At 37.3% G+C, this 15987-nt stretch overlaps 1 protein-coding gene across 1 annotated transcript in view; it reads left to right on the top strand.

The window, feature by feature from the left end:
* Positions 1-15599, top strand: part of ELOVL7 (ELOVL fatty acid elongase 7) — a 50337-nt gene extending 34738 nt beyond the window's left edge. The window contains exons 4-9 of the mRNA XM_074953961.1: positions 1310-1500; positions 4600-4680; positions 5486-5542; positions 7731-7836; positions 12062-12198; positions 13548-15599. Coding sequence (XP_074810062.1) covers positions 1310-1500; positions 4600-4680; positions 5486-5542; positions 7731-7836; positions 12062-12198; positions 13548-13757 — 782 coding nt within the window. The 3' untranslated portion in view covers positions 13758-15599. The remainder of the gene's footprint in view (positions 1-1309; positions 1501-4599; positions 4681-5485; positions 5543-7730; positions 7837-12061; positions 12199-13547) is intronic.
* Positions 15600-15987: the final 388 nt, after the last annotated feature.

The following is a 15987-nucleotide window of genomic DNA, read 5'->3' as shown; positions in this document are numbered from 1 at the left end:
TCTTTTTGCTTTTGAACTACATTGTCTTGTGACAATACATACTTTCCATGGGGTGGAGATTGAGGTGAATGGTGGGTGTCAGACCCAATCTAGCACACAAGTCTGAATGGATGATGGAGGAGAGTGATGATGTGAGACACACTTTTATCAGCATGGAAACTCTGTTTCTAAAGTTGTTTTTTGTCAAAACTTGGGCTCCAATTGACAGCATCCAATAACTGGAGTTTTCATCCCAAAGACAACCAGCAAACAACCTTGAAAGTCACTCCATAGCCAGATTAATTGGAAGCCCTGCTGATCCCCACTAACCAAAACCTTTGCTGGGAAGACTGTCACACCAAGAGAGGGCATAGAAAATGTCTTAGAAGGAACGCTACAAATGTCATATGTGCAGAGGACATAACTCTCTGTGCCAGATGAGTTTAAGGGGTAACTTCAAGTGAAACAAACTCCATAGACCAAGGGCGGGGGGAGGGTGAACTCTGCTTACCATCTATGGATGAATAAATCTGCAAAGTATACCTGTTAATAGATTTCTGTTGGTTTTTATTTTGGCAAGGGAGGAGTATGTGAAGGGCACATACTCTATCTGGGCAAATAGCTTTAGAATTCCATGAGAGTCTGTTGGGCAAGGGTTGCTTAGCCAGCATGGCCAGAATTTTCTTCAAGGTTTGGACTGAGAATTGCCTGACAGTGCATATGAGATTGGAAGTGGGGAATTAGGCAATAACCTTTAACGACTATCTGTACTAATGTGTGGGACAGAACAGTCAATTGTACCTGAGAGGATGATGTGGTGCGCAGTAGAGGTGAGCACGTGTGTAAACTTTAAGTGTAAGATTTTTGTGTCTGGTTAATGGTGCAATTTATAGTATTAGTGTTTTTCTCTACATTGCCAATAAAATGTCCTTTTAAATTTGAGTTGAATGTGAAGACTTAAACTGAGAATAAATCACTGCTAGGTGATGAATGGAAAGAAATTGACCTCTGGCCTCCAGATATTGTGGTCAAGGGCAGCAGCGGCTTTAATTGCTTACCTTAAGTGGTATTCCAAAAAATCTGGCAAGGACCAATGTTGGTTTACGAAGAGGCTAAGAACCCTGGAGGCACTAAATCTTGTTAAAGCAAGTTATAAGAACCTGAAGCTAATAAGTGATTCTAAAACCTGAGCAGTGAAAGCAGAAACAATTTAAGAAAATAATTTTAATCAAATTTAATCAGGAATTTAAGAAAAGAATATCCTTGTTAAGTTAATGTAGATGTAAAAAGCATTATGAAATTCCTGTGACTTCTTTTCCCCTTCTTCTAGATCCAAGAGTGGAAGGCTTCCTACTCATGTCTTCACCTGTGCCACAGACTATTATCATTGGAGCCTATATTTATTTTGTCACTTCTTTGGGACCAAAACTCATGGAAAACAGAAAACCTTTTGAACTCAGGCAAATAATGGCATTTTACAATTTTGGTGTAGTAGCCCTTTCAGTGTATATGACTTATGAAGTAAGTATTCTTCTATAAATACTTGTTTAACTTCAGCTAGCTCAGCTACTATTATGTAATTTTTTGGATACGGTAATTGCGACATTTAGCATAATAGATTAGAGAGAACCTCCTCAAGAAAAATCATTTGACATTTTTCTTAGGACATATTACAGATATAGTTAGACACAAAAAAGAAAGTTGAACACAGTCAAGAGGGTGATTGTATATTTTATATTAGAAAGACCATAATAGAACACTTTAAAACAATGGTTCTTAAACTTTTGTCCTGGTGACCCCTTTTACATAGAAAGCCTCTAAGTACGACCCCCCCACCCCCTTATAAATTAAAAACACTTTTTAATATATTTAACACCAATATAAATGCTGGAGGCAAAGCAGGGTTTGGAGTGGAGGCTGACATCTCACGACCCCCCATGTCATAACCTTGTGACTCCCTGAGGGGTCCTAACCCCCAGTTTGAGAACCCCTGCTTTAAAGTCTGGAAAGTATTTAGATGGTTAGTTTTTGAACTTCTTTGGGTGAGGAAGATTGAACTAGACTGGCAGGTTGCATGCTTCGTTTATAGTCTTTTACTTTTTTGGCTGCCACATGATAGAATATGTTGACATCTTTCACCCTGCACAGGGAATATTTACGTGCAAGATCCTCTTCAATTAGTTTTTGGTTTTCAGATTGCACAATCACACTTTCCTAATGTTGTAAATGATACTTTTATTTACAAAATTTAGTCTAGGGTCTCAATCCATATAAAACAAGGTTTTTAGAATAATTAATAAAATCTTTCCTAGAAGAGTTCTGGGGTGTTGTGTCGTTCCCCCCCCCCCCCCCCCCCCCCGCCAACTTGTGGCTCAACAAAAAGCTAGGCTTTTTTTTAGGAGAAAAGAACATTTTTTATTAGACCGTTATCAAGTGAGATGCATTGGGTTTAATGATCGAGAAAATAAATTATTATATGTACATGGTGTGCACCTACAAATAGTCATTTAGAGTTAACTCTTAAACTGGCATTTCTTTAAGTGTGTAAAGAGACTAAATTGGGACACTGTTGCAATAAACAGTGTGGATACTCAGCAATACTACAAGCAGCTGCCTGATAGTTTTCTACAACTGGCCAGCTGAAACAACACTATTGTGGTAGCTATTTTCATCTTTGGCATACTGGTTAGGGAATTGTTCAGATACTGCTGCCAAATTGGCTGTACTTCAGTTAACCCAGTTCCCATAACCTTCATAATGGATTAGACTGAGCTTTTGCTTTCAAAAACAGTGCTCCAAGATCTTTACATTTGTCGTTTAAAAAGAAACTGATGCATTGGCTAATAATTGTTGTGCAAATACCGTAAATGCAAAGAAGGATGAAAAGCATGCTTTCCTTTTGCACTTCCTGCTTCTACAGATCTTGTTAGTATTGTGCTTTTTTAGGAGTATTTAAAAAATATACTTGCCTCTTTCACTTTTGACGCTAACATGATATTTGATTTGCCGATCATTAAGCCTTTATTTAAAATGCCACAAAAGAATGCACAGATACTGTATACCAGAATGAATTAATTCTTCTCCTCATTGGATATAAGCCATTTTGTGGGTGTGTTGGGATTATGTTCACTTACAATGTTTGAAATCCTGTTGGTTTCGGCGTCTGATTTTGTTAAATGGATAATCTTTTACTTGTCTTATTCAAGTGATGTTAGATTGAAACTACAACTCTTCACCTACCAGGAAAACTTGGTTTCCTATTATACATGCATGGATAATTATGATTAATTAACTAATACTCATTCAACACAAGTGGAGTTTATAGTATTGGCTGGGATTTGGGGTGGGAGAGGAAGAGAGAAGACGCTAATGAAATATAATATTTACAGTGCTACTCTTGGCTGAGTTTTAATATAGTAATAGAAGGAGTATTAGATGTGACGCCTCTTATAATCCATTGATACTGTACATCTGCATGTGATCTGAAGACAGCTCCCCATTTCTTCTGACAGTTATAGTCTAACTTGCATCACAAAGTAAATATTTTTGACAAGAAATGGAGATACTTATGGTACCAAATAAAAGAAGTCCAGTGCTGATTCTTCTCTAACCTCAAGCCCCTTCTGTGGGCTACAGACAATCAAACTCATTAAAACAGTTGCTGAAACAGAGGTTGTATGTGTATACACTAAAGTTCAGCTGGATGTTGTAAATGGAGGTGGGGAAAACCCATGGCAGAACATTATTTACTTTGGTTAAAACTTTTTTTTTGGATTGTCTTTTATGGTCTTTTTGTCCCCCTTTATGGACTTGTTGCAAATAGATCTAAGAAACTATGTGCAGTTCAAACTGGCATGTGAATTGGCCAAAATCATTAAGTGCATAGGGGACCTCTGGCAAACCATAAAAATTGCAGTTCTAATTCTGTGTGGACATAGTAACTTCTAATGAGCCCAAAACACTTTGGATGTTAATTCTTGTTGTTAGGATTTCCTCATCATGGTGTGATATTATTTTATTACACTGTTGGTCAGTCACAAATACATGGTGAACGGGCTAAATTGTAATACAAAGACTTAATTAGCTGAATTCCCTGGTCCTGCATATACTGTATTTCCATTTGTAGAAAATCTATGAAGAATTGAGTTACTTAACTTCTAAATAATAAAAGTGTGGTTCTGTGTTAGTACTTGACTCTTTTTTTTTTAAAAGTGTCTTATGTATTGAAATGCCTGGATTCAATACCAATACTCACTTTTTTGGGATAGTTTTTGTTTCAAACACTTGCTTCCCATAGTGGGAAGAGAGACACTGATCTAAAGTCTGTTCAGGGGAGCAACTATTTCTTCTCTTGTGGCACTGAGGGTTAGGTACCCTGAAGTGGGTATAGTTGGGTTTCTCATCCATATTGTCAAGTTATGAGATTCAAATCTCTCTACAGTGCTACAGCAACAGAGTTTTTTATAGTGTTGCTATCCCACATTGAGGTAGATAATAGCTGACAAGCTGACTGAATCCATAGGCTTTTTAAAATCATTACATGATTAAGGTCAACTGAAATTAATGAATTTTCTCAAGTGATCAACTAAATCTTTCCTCTCCCCCTTCTCCTTGTTACAGTTTCTTATGTCTGGTTGGGCCACAGGTTATTCATTCCGATGTGACCTTGTTGACTACTCCAGGTCACCTACAGCTCTGAGAGTAAGTAAACAAATGAAGCTAATTGTTATGCTACATTAACTTTATATTTTTGAAATGCTTTTAATGAAAATGCCTTGATGCATAATGAAGAGTATGTAAGTGACTATAAAGGGTGATGAAAGGGATGTTGGAGGCAACCTGTGCTAGCAAGGTGGTTTGATTTTAAATCAGTGACTTAAATCACCAGGTGGAAGCCTTGATTTAAATCTTCAATATTAATCAACTTTTCTATTTGTTCTTCTGTTGTTTTCTAAAGAAAGGTACATTTTCATTGCTTCATATAACCCTTAAAACATGTTGATTTACAACTAAATAGAACCTTTATGCTAGATTTGATATATCTCTTTCTACCTAGAAGTACATAAGTTTGTAAACAAAACAAGCCCTTTATACATTACATGATGTATTGTGCCATATTTATAAAGCTTGACCTCAAAATCAAATGTTTTTCCCCAGATTGTTTCTTTTTATGGAAAAGCAGCTTTTAACTCAAAGGTTTTGATAGAGATTCATGGATTCAGCATATTTATTTTTTTTTATTCAAATATTTTAAAAAGTTTTATATGAAGTGTTGACTTGACATATCTTGTGTGACATTCAGATTTCATTAAAATGGTTTATTTTAAAAAAAAATTATTTTTATTTATCCAGTGTGTTCGCTTATTCAGTTCAACATTTTAAAGTTCCCTGATGCTGAAAAGGCATTTGTTTTGCTTTCTTGTTTTTAAAGAAAACCAACAAAAATTAGACTGATGTTCTAATGACTTCATTAGACTTGACCCTGTGTATTTTTTGGATTTCTTAGATGGTTCGGACTTGTTGGCTGTACTACTTCTCCAAATTCATTGAATTATTAGACACTGTAAGTATGTAGTGACTCAACCTGGTAAAAATACTGTGATCTCCATAGAGGAAAAAAGGACACTGGTGTTTATAGCAGTTGGATCACACAGCAGTTTTACTCTGTTTGCTCACTAATCAGACCTCCATATATTCAATCAACAAAATCCGTTAGTAATGGATAACAGTGAGAGTGGAGAAATGTTTCAGGCATTTCTGTACCACAAACTTTTAAGCATATCTCCCCATTAGTTACAAGGGGAAGTCTCTAAAAATGATAGCATGGTATGTCTCTTTTAAACTGTCCTGGGAAGTACTCTGTTAGGGTAGGTGGGCTGGAAACAAGTGCTGGTTATGCTTCAAGTCTTCCTCCACTTCCTCCCAAACAACTTTCCATCCTGTTTCTCAAACGTTGGCAGTTAGGGGTATGGCATAGCCGACAGTAGCCACCTGCCTCAATTTAAAGTACCCATCCTGGCAGTCATGAGTAGTAATACAATGTTAGCCTGACCACTCTGGACTGTTTCTAAGGCCCAACTAACTAGATCTCTGATCTCCTGTTGGAGGGACCAGGAATGCTGGAAAAGGAAGTTGAGTGACCTTCCTGTCATCTCTACTATCTACTGACTGGTGATCTTGAATTAGTCCTGGACCTGAAAAGTTTATTTTCTTTATCTGAATCTTTCTAGTTGTATACTTGCCCTTGTGCCTTCTCGTTATTTAGGTACCTATATCTCAGCTTCTTTTTAGTTTGATTGTGGAAGTTTAATTGTTTGGAACTTTGGCAACATTCTAATGTGTGACTATTGTGCTGCTTAATTTACTGTTTCTAGCCATATGAAAACAGTTTTTTGTATGTATGTTTTCTCTGTCACTTCTGACTACTCTATTCCCCTCTTTCTGGGTGCCATCTTCTACCTGCTCTTGCCATCTTACTCTGCTCTTCTCATTCCCACATTTATTCCGATCTATTGGATTCTGCTTTTAGAATGTTTTTGCCCTTTTCTCCCTTAACAGTTTTCCTCAGCAGATTGATGGACACTTACTATGGCAGCACTATGTCCATAGAGAATATCCACGTTCAACCCTCTCAATACTATCCCACCTTCCTTTTCACATCTTTGGGCAGTTATTGTCTCTGTAGTGCTTTTAACATGTAAAGCGCTAGATAGTCTTTCTTTAGTTACATGATGGTTCTGATTTAATCTTTTCTGCCTTCTGTGTACCTCTTCTGTGCCTTAAAGTCAGATCTTTAAATCATCCTGTCTTTTCAGTTGCCTCCGATACTCTTCTCAACCTGTTATACTCAAACTTCAAGAGGTCTAAAATGCTCTGGCTGGACAGTTCAGTCCTGGAATTGGGGCCATCTTTCCTGCATCCTCCATCACTTGCACTGGCTTCATAGCCATCCCTGAATGTATTAAGTGCCTTTTCTGGCTTTCAGGACTCTATATGGATTTATTTCATTCAACCCTCTGAGTTTAGATCCACCTCTTCATCCTGCACACTCTCATTCCTAGGTCTTGGCCTCTTAAGTTCCTTCCCAGTAATTAGCCACCATAAAATGGATGTCACTTTGATTTAGATTGCTGCATCTGGAATTGACTTCCTTGCTAAATATGTTGAAAGCCACACTTCTTTTGCTTACAATTCTTTCTAAACCTTGCCTACATGCTTCACATCAATTCCATTTTGAACTTAATGTTTCTCACTCATAGATCTCAAGGACTTTAAAAAGGTGAAGTACCATTATAACCCTAATACAGATCAGAAACTGAAGCATGGTGGGGGTACCCGGGCCTGATTTTCAGACCCTCTCTACAGTGATGAAACAGTGAACCAGTATGAATATTTTTTGGAAATATCTTGTATAGACAGTTTTGTAATAGTGTGGATGAAGAGTCCTAGGAGAGGTGGTTGTGGTCTAGTGGCTTGAGCATGGAGCTAGGAGTTGAGACATCTGAACTGATGATTAATCAGAAATGCTGGTCTTCTGCAGCTTGCATTATTTGTAGTAGAAGTTTAGATTATTCAGTGCCTTTGAAAATTAGCCCCTCAATCTGTCACTCGATTTCCACATACATAAAATGAGCATAAGTGCAAAGATTTTTAATGTACTGTATTGAGCAACCTATGTTTGTGCGTACAACTAACTGCAAACTACTTTCACATGTGACTTTTCTAATCTCTTATTCTTAAAACTATTTCAGATCTTTTTTGTTTTGCGAAAGAAAGAGGGCCAGATTACATTCCTGCATGTTTTGCATCACTCAATCATGCCGTGGACCTGGTGGTTTGGAGTCAAATTTGCTGCAGGTAGTCAAGAGAGCTGAAATGATACTTTACGTGTAGTAGTAAAACCTCCATACTCTAAATGAAAAACATGTTCAAATGGACACCATCAATTAAAAAAAATTACTTTGTCATAATTTGTATCTACTAGAGTTACAAGCAATGCCCAAAGATTACTGTACCTGAACTAGATTATAAGGGAGGGGGAAATCTTCCAGTTGGCTCATTTGAAAACACTTTGTATACAGTCATTTTCCCTTGTTGCTGGGGGTGGAGGTCGGGGGCAGCTAGGGGCAGAGGGGATGGCATACCAATGGCGGGAGGTTGTGGCTTGTAAAACCCAGCAGGGGAATTATGGGGCAGGTACATTATTGAAACTGCTTTAAAAAATAGAGTAGATTTCACGTTGACATTGTCCCTTGGAACACACAGATCTAATCAGAGGGTAGAGTTGTTTTCTCATCATTGTTTCTCTCTATAACCTTAATTTTATTTAGAAATTATTTTAGTTTTTGTTGCAACTATTTCTGGCTGCCCTTTGGGAGCAGAAATGTAGCCAGAGGTAATGCTGTAACTTTTCCAGAGCTAGTTAGATATAGTGATATCTGTCTGTGAAGGGCCAGCAACGTAAAAGATTTGAAAATTCGGGCCAGATAGCATCCAAATGTTTGGGAACTGGGAAAACCTTCTGCTGTTTTTCCCTCATCTTGGTCTTTATACTCTCTTGTTACCCTACCCTTGCAAATCCCTCCACTCTCCTCAATAATCTCTCCACAGAGCAGAAATGACAAAAATCCAGAGAGATCCTTGCATAAGAAGCTTGTAGAATGCATGGTCTTTCTAACCTGGGGCTTTACAGTGTAATGGACTTAAGGCTGCATCTTGAGCTAGGAGTATGATTCCCCAGCTTGCATACATATACCTGCAGTAGCTTGATGAGCGCTAGTGCACATATAAATAGTAACCTTACTGCAGCCAGACAGGCAGTGTCGGGCATGGCTTGCCATGAAGAGTATAAGCATTCCTGAAAAGAGTGGGTACATACTAGCTAAATTGTGTTGTTGCTGCCCATCGTACCACAGTGATTCTACTATTTATACTCGTGCTAGCTCTCATCAAGCTACTGTGAATGTGTACGTGAGCTGAGGAATCATACCCCTTGCTTGTATTGTAGACATAGCCTAAGAAGAGCATACAGCTTGAAACCTGCAGAGAGAATGGAAACCTGGTGGAACCCCTGGTGCGGGATTGTATTCCTAGTGGTGGTGTGTCTGGAAGAGGTTACTAGTTGAAAAATCGGTGGAGACAACAGCAGTACTTGTCTGGACATAGTTTCCTTTTCTGTAACATTTCACCCATTTTCCTTGGCATTGTTTTTTCCCCCACAGCTTTTGATGCTTAATTGAAGGATTGAACCTTTGCTTACCTGATCCCTCCTGTGTATATTAGTTGCATGCATACAAAAATATGTTCTGAAAGAGGTACAAAAGCTTTGCATGGATTCCATGAAAAGTTGTCTAATGTGCAGTTAGCTAATGAAGGAGACTGCTACATTTTCACTGTATTTGAGTCCAATTTCTAATACATAGAATATCAGGGTTGGAAGGGACCTCAGGAGGTCATCTAGTCCAACCCCCTGCTCAAAGCAGGACCAATCCGCAACTAAATCATCCCAGCCAGGGCTTTGTCAAGCCTGACCTTAAAAACTTCAAAGGAAGGAGATTCCACCACCTTCCTAGGTAATGCATTCTAGTGTTTCACCACCCTCCTAGTGAAAAAGTTTTTCCTAATATCCAACCTAAACCTCCCCCAACTGCAACTTGAGACCATTACTCCTCGTTCTGTCATCTGTTAGCACTGAGAACAGTCTAGAGCCATCCTCTTTGAAACCCCCTATAAAGAAACTCTCATGTTTTGAACTGCATCCTTTTCCCCAAATCAGTGGTATGGTAGTACTAAAACTGGAATTATCTTCCTCTGCTTACAGATCAGACCATTTTAGATCTGTTAATATAAAACACATTAATCTGGTATTCCCAGCACTCAACAGTCCCCCCCCCCCCCCCAAAAAAAAAAAAAAAAAAGATTACATTACCCATACTGTTAATTTCCTGCTCTTTAGTTGGGCTTCAGAACCATGTACCAGCTGTGCACTTGTTCCATGACAAGGCATCTCAGACTTAAATCTCCTCTGTAGTAATCTGGCAAATGCTTTCCACAAAGTGAGAGATCCATTTTGACTTGAGTCAGTAATATTCCCTCATGTAATCTTAGCGTATTGTGTTTCTTTCTCAAAGCTTTATTGCCTGTCTTTAAACTAATCTTTCCAAATGTTCTCTTTGATGCCTTAAAATAATTTCCAAGAATTTCACTACAACTGATGTTTATCTTGTATTTCATTTCCTAGTTGTTTCTTTCCTTTAAATAATGGCATTATGTTGTCTACTGCCCAGCCTTCTGAACTTGTTCTTACTCCAAATCATCCAAATGAGTTTGTGAAGAGATGGGGATCTTCTCCTTCTTAGGACTTGACATAGAGAATTGAAAACCATTTTTGTGCAGTGACTTTCTTGTGTAACAGTATTTTTGTAATGTCTAGGTAGCTTTTTTTCTAATGTAACTCATTTTGAGGCTTCTTCCATGAATTTTCACTATGCAGCCTAAAAAAGTAAATGCATTAGTCTCAGATAAGCAGTCAAATTGTTTGGGAATATGTGACCTAGAAACACAACATTTCAGAGAGAATTTGCGATTGAAACTGATGATGGTCATTTGTGGAGGGGGAAAGCTCCACTAACTGCTCTAATCAGTAATAAAAGAAACATTTAGTTTTTAAAATTAGGGCTAGTTGAAACTGGTTTTGATATCTAATTGGGCTTTCAACCAAATTTATTTTTTTGCTAAGTTTTTTCATGGACTTCTCACCTGGAAATATAGACTGTTTTGTATTTGAATTTCCACCAAATAATCAAAATGCTTTTTCTCTCTGTCTCTCTCTCTAAACCATTTTTTGACCAGCTATATTTAAAACTCAATTCACTTCTTAAATATTACTACTATGGCCAAGATAATTTAACCCTATTGGAAACTGAGCAGGAGAGAGGGTTCTGGAGAAGGAAATATCTGCATGGATCCCCTCAATAACAAGAAGTTCCTTTATTATCATTCTTTTTAATGGGTTTGGTCCCAAACTTGAGGGTTGCATGAGCAGCTAAGGTCACATACACTGAGGTCCCACACCTCTGCCCCTTGGGTCTTCCCTGGTCCTGGGAACATGGATGCTCTGGAGCTGTCCCCAGCTTTTTTGGAAAAAACCCCTTCCAAAACGGACTTCACCAAGAAACTGCAGAACTAGAATTAATTGGCAAACTGGACACCATCAAATTAGGCATGAATAAAGTCTGGGAATAGCTGGGTCACTACAAAAAATAATTTTCCCTCTGATACTCACACCTTCTTGTCAACTCTTGGGAATGGGCCACGTTCACTCTAATTGAATTGGCCTCGTTAGCACTGACCCCACCCCCTCTTGGTAAGACAACTCCCATGTTTTCATGTGCTGTATATTTATACCTGCTTCCTGTATTTTCCACTCCATGCATCTGATGAAGTGGGTTACAGCCCATGAAAGCTTATGTCCAAATAAATTTGTTAGTCTCTAAGGTGCCACAAGGACTCCTTGTTGTCCCCAGAGAGTGACTCAAAAGAATAGAGAGTAGAGCCTTGAGCTGTAGTACCTTTACTAGGAACCTCTAAGGGCTAGAGATAGGATTGCTACATGGTTGCAGCCCCTGGACTCATGAAAAGCCAATCATGGGATCTAGGAAAGAGGTAGAGCAGGAGGGGTGATGCTGCAGAGGTGTTTGAGTCCCCTTCATGTAACACACTAACAAAAAACTTACTTGCATTTAGTTACACTAATTAGACTTTTATTACAGCTTTGGAAAATTGATTTTAAAACATTGCAGCATTTTACTAGGGTATTGGCTAAAATATTTACATAAGCATTTGCTGAGAAAAGAGGGAACTGCTGAAATCCTTCAGAGTTGGTGACTACAGAGCTTAACTTGAATCTTTGTATTTTATGTGCTAGTGAAAGTTGGAGACCCCTCCAAAAGAGCCTCATGCTTTTATCTAGTTTTCTACTTAACTAACGCAAGGCAAAAACCTTGCTTGGTAGCTAGACACAGGGTTGGGTTTTTTAGGATCACTGGTGTAACAATCTTAGACTATTTTTATTATTCTACAGGTGGGTTAGGAACATTCCATGCTCTGTTAAACTGTGTTGTGCACGTCATCATGTACAGCTACTATGGACTCTGTTCACTGGGACCAGCCTATTATAAATACCTGTGGTGGAAAAAACACATGACAACTATACAGCTTGTGAGTATTGTGTCTGAGCCAGACTTTTTGCAGTCAGTCAAGCTGTATATGAGTGAGTTTTTAATGTCACTTCTATGAACATGGTTAAGAATTTTTACAATGGCACAGAAGAGTTTTACCTTCATTTTTCAACTGAGCTCAGCAGAAATCATGAGACCAGTAAACTGTGTAAATAAAATCTGTTGACCTGTTTTCCAGAGGTTCTGAGAACCCACAGTTATCTCTGAAGTCAGTAGGAGTTGTAGGTACTCAGTGTATTTAATTGCTTTGTACTCTAAGTGTATTGATAAAGAACTATTTGTCCATTTAAGAACTGTTGGAGTATGGACTTACACTAGGAACAAAGTGTTTTTTTAAAAAGAAATTTGCAAAACAGTATTAAATAAAGTAACAGTTTAAATTTAAAAACAAAAGGTTACAAGGACTATTTCTTAGGATTTATCTTACTTTAAAGTAACGTAAACGTTTGGGTCTACAGAAGTTGATGATATCTCTTTTAATTTGGATTTGGCCTTATGAAGAAATAACTGAATTATCTCAAGCATTTTTATCATAGCTGTTGTAATTGTGCATTATGATTTTCATATGAAAATCTTTTTCTTAAAAAACCCTTCTAAATTCTGTGCCTCAATATTATTTGGCCCTGAGTTCTCCAAATAAATCAGCGTGTGGAAAGGGGAAAGCAAGTAAACGTTTTTTTTTTTAACCATTATTAACTTGGTTACCTTTTAAATTTCTTTTGGCTGCCATTTTGTTCTTGCACTAAACAAGAGTACCCCACTGACCTTCTGCTCCATTTTATATACTTTAGACGTTACCATTTTTGTTTCCTCTCTAAACTAAACAGATGTAATCTCTAACTATTAAAATCTTTTATAGGAAGAGAAGTTTGTTTATGCCTCTGCTCAATGGCCTAATAGTTTTAGTTTACCACATTATCATGCAAGTAGTCAGTGGGACTAGTCAACTTAAGGGGTGGCAGAATCAATCCCTCTGAGAATGTGCCACCTTGTAAATAGCTCCAGCCAGGCCTTTCCCTCTGACTGTTAACGAGAGTTCCTTCCCTGGTCTCCCTGATATGGATCTGCTCCCCTATCCTTGCACCATGATGATGTTTATAACTTAAACAAAAACAAAAAGTCACTTCATCAAAAAACCACCTCTCCCTGGCCAAGTAGGAGAGTGGAGTTTTGCAGGACTACACAAATTCTATTTCTCACCAACCTTCTCTTTTTGTGTGTGCGCACATTATGCTGATAGCTATTTAAACTTCTCTCTAGTATATCTTTTTACATTTTTAAACCTGTAATGCATAACCGAGCATATTTTTCCTTGTCTGTTTCCTCCAGGTTCAGTTTCTTATGGTTACAGTTCACATAGGACAAATCTACTTTATGGATGATTGTCCATACCAGTATCCAGTTTTCATATTCATTATTTGGCTCTATGGCTCTATGTTTTTAGTCCTGTTTCTCCACTTCTGGTATCATGCTTACACAAGGGGCCAGAGACCACCAAAGACTGTGAAGAACGGAATCAGCAAAAGCAAAGATCACTGAAGCAATGTCTCATCTATATGAATGTGTACATCTCAGATCAGTAACTTGTACTACTTGACAATCAAGATATTTAGGTGCGCACTACAATGTGTACATTTTATATGTTTTTCCAAAACAAAGAGCTTGTATTTTTACAGTAAGTTATTTGGGTTTCTGATGTTGCGGAGGGGTGGGGGAGGGGTAATTTTCTGGTTAAAGATTTGCAGGTTTTCAGCAACTTGCTGCACGTATCTAAAGAAATTTTCTCTTTGTGCCTAGAAGAAATGAATATTTAATTGCATTCTTACAGGTGAGATGCATATAAATAAAAAGATCTTCTTTAAGAAAATGTTATGATAAGTACAGAATACTTTGAGCACTAAGAAAGGGTATAAAGAGCATTCATTTTAATTGATATCATAAGATGTTGAAACTATATTTTAATTTTATTAAAATAATGAAAAATCATTGTTACATGCATAACTTAGAGACTAAAACACATTGTTAATATAGTTAATACCTGTAAACATTCATATTTTTGTACAAACTGTACCATATTAAAGAACGTAAGTTAAATAAAACCTTGGCAGATTAGAATGTGTTTTTAAAAAAAGATGGATTTTTGGATTATAATGTGTTTTTTACTAAAATGATTTAAGTTAATGAACTTTTAAAAATGTTTGCTGTTAGTTAATTGAACATTATAATCGTAAAAACTGTCTCTTGATTTAACATCCAGTCAAAAAAATAGTGATTGATTCATTGAAGTAGAATAATATTCAAAATTGTCTGTGGATGTATTTTGATATCGGCAAATAGGAATGTTTACTGGGAAAAACACCATGCAATTCAACAACCAAAACCTTTACATTTTTAGAACAGGTTTTGTGTAAAATACAAATGGCAGTTTCATTACTTTACTTTGCTGTATTCTTTCTCCTTTCCACTGTCTGTGGAAATGAATGGTGCCTAATGAGAAATTGTTTTGTATAATTCATGGCTAAGTTTCTCTGTTAATAGCAGTAGTGCCTTGTTTTTGCCCTGTGGTACTAAATGAACTGTCTAAAGAGATTAAAAACTACACAGATTTATGGAGAGGGAGAAGGGACAGATGATTGTGTAGTATAGTTAACTCTGAACTATGCAGAATGAACTGATAAGGTATCTCCAGGGACTGGTCAGGGAGACATGTCAGCTGGCTTAGTAGCAATTTATAGGACCTAGAGCTATATGCAGATACCATCTCCCTACTTCCGTGAGATGGTTAAGGAATGACTGTATTATGCAGAACTAAACTAGGAGCTATATTCTGCCTTGAGATGCACACCATACAGCATTGATTCATTGATTTGTTTTTGTGACAATTCCCGCGAGTGATGGATTGAAATCTATCTTGTACTCTGCTCTGATCTGCTGGAGTTGTGATGTTCTCTAACATGTCTTCTGACCCACCTGTTTGTATTAGTGGTTGAAGAACTCCAAAAAGGCATGTTTTGTTGTTATATGGACATGATTACCACAATAGTGTTGCAAGTGACTTCTTATAAAATAACATATATCTGAGTCTTCCTTATTGAACTAATAAACAGAGATTTGCTTCTTGTCTTTCTGCCTTGTATCCCTACAATGTTAAAGTGGCATGTGGGGACTTAGCTGCTATTTGAGGACTATTAGACATACATTTCTAATACTGTTTTCTTGTAACAAAATAGATCACAATGCTGCAGTGCTTAGTTTGAATTTCTTCATTAATTTTATGTTCATCTGTGTAAAAGACCTAATACCCCAATAAGCTGTTTTTTAATAACATGATGAAAAAACTCCATCAGTTGTTTTGAAATACTGTAACAAGATATTAAAGAACTAAGATTTATACCTATCTTCCAGCATATAGTTATTAATCTCTTAAATTAGTGTTTTATAACTCATATTTCCAAACTTGCTGGGTGAGTGAAGTTTTGATTTACTGTTTTGGTGGGTTTTTTTTTTAAGCCCTTCATCTTGCACAAACTAGATGAATTGGCAAACAAATCTTGGGGAAGACCAAGATACACATTTGTGCTAGCACTGCCCATCTTTCTATGAGAGTAATGTATGTACAGCCACTATTTACATGGAATACCAAGTTTCCAAAAATTACTCCTCATGCCTGTTAATTCCTAGAAAAAATTTTCAGGAGCTGGTGGAGGTGGGGGAAGGGAAATAAAGTTATATTTTCCTTCTGTGTACGTGTAGTAAGGAGAGGTTGCTA

Source organism: Natator depressus, chromosome 5 (assembly GCF_965152275.1).
Source record: "Natator depressus isolate rNatDep1 chromosome 5, rNatDep2.hap1, whole genome shotgun sequence".
Taxonomy (NCBI): Eukaryota; Metazoa; Chordata; order Testudines; family Cheloniidae; genus Natator; species Natator depressus.
The sequence above is the reverse complement of the archived record's forward strand: the minus strand, read 5'-3'. Positions and strand labels throughout refer to the sequence as shown.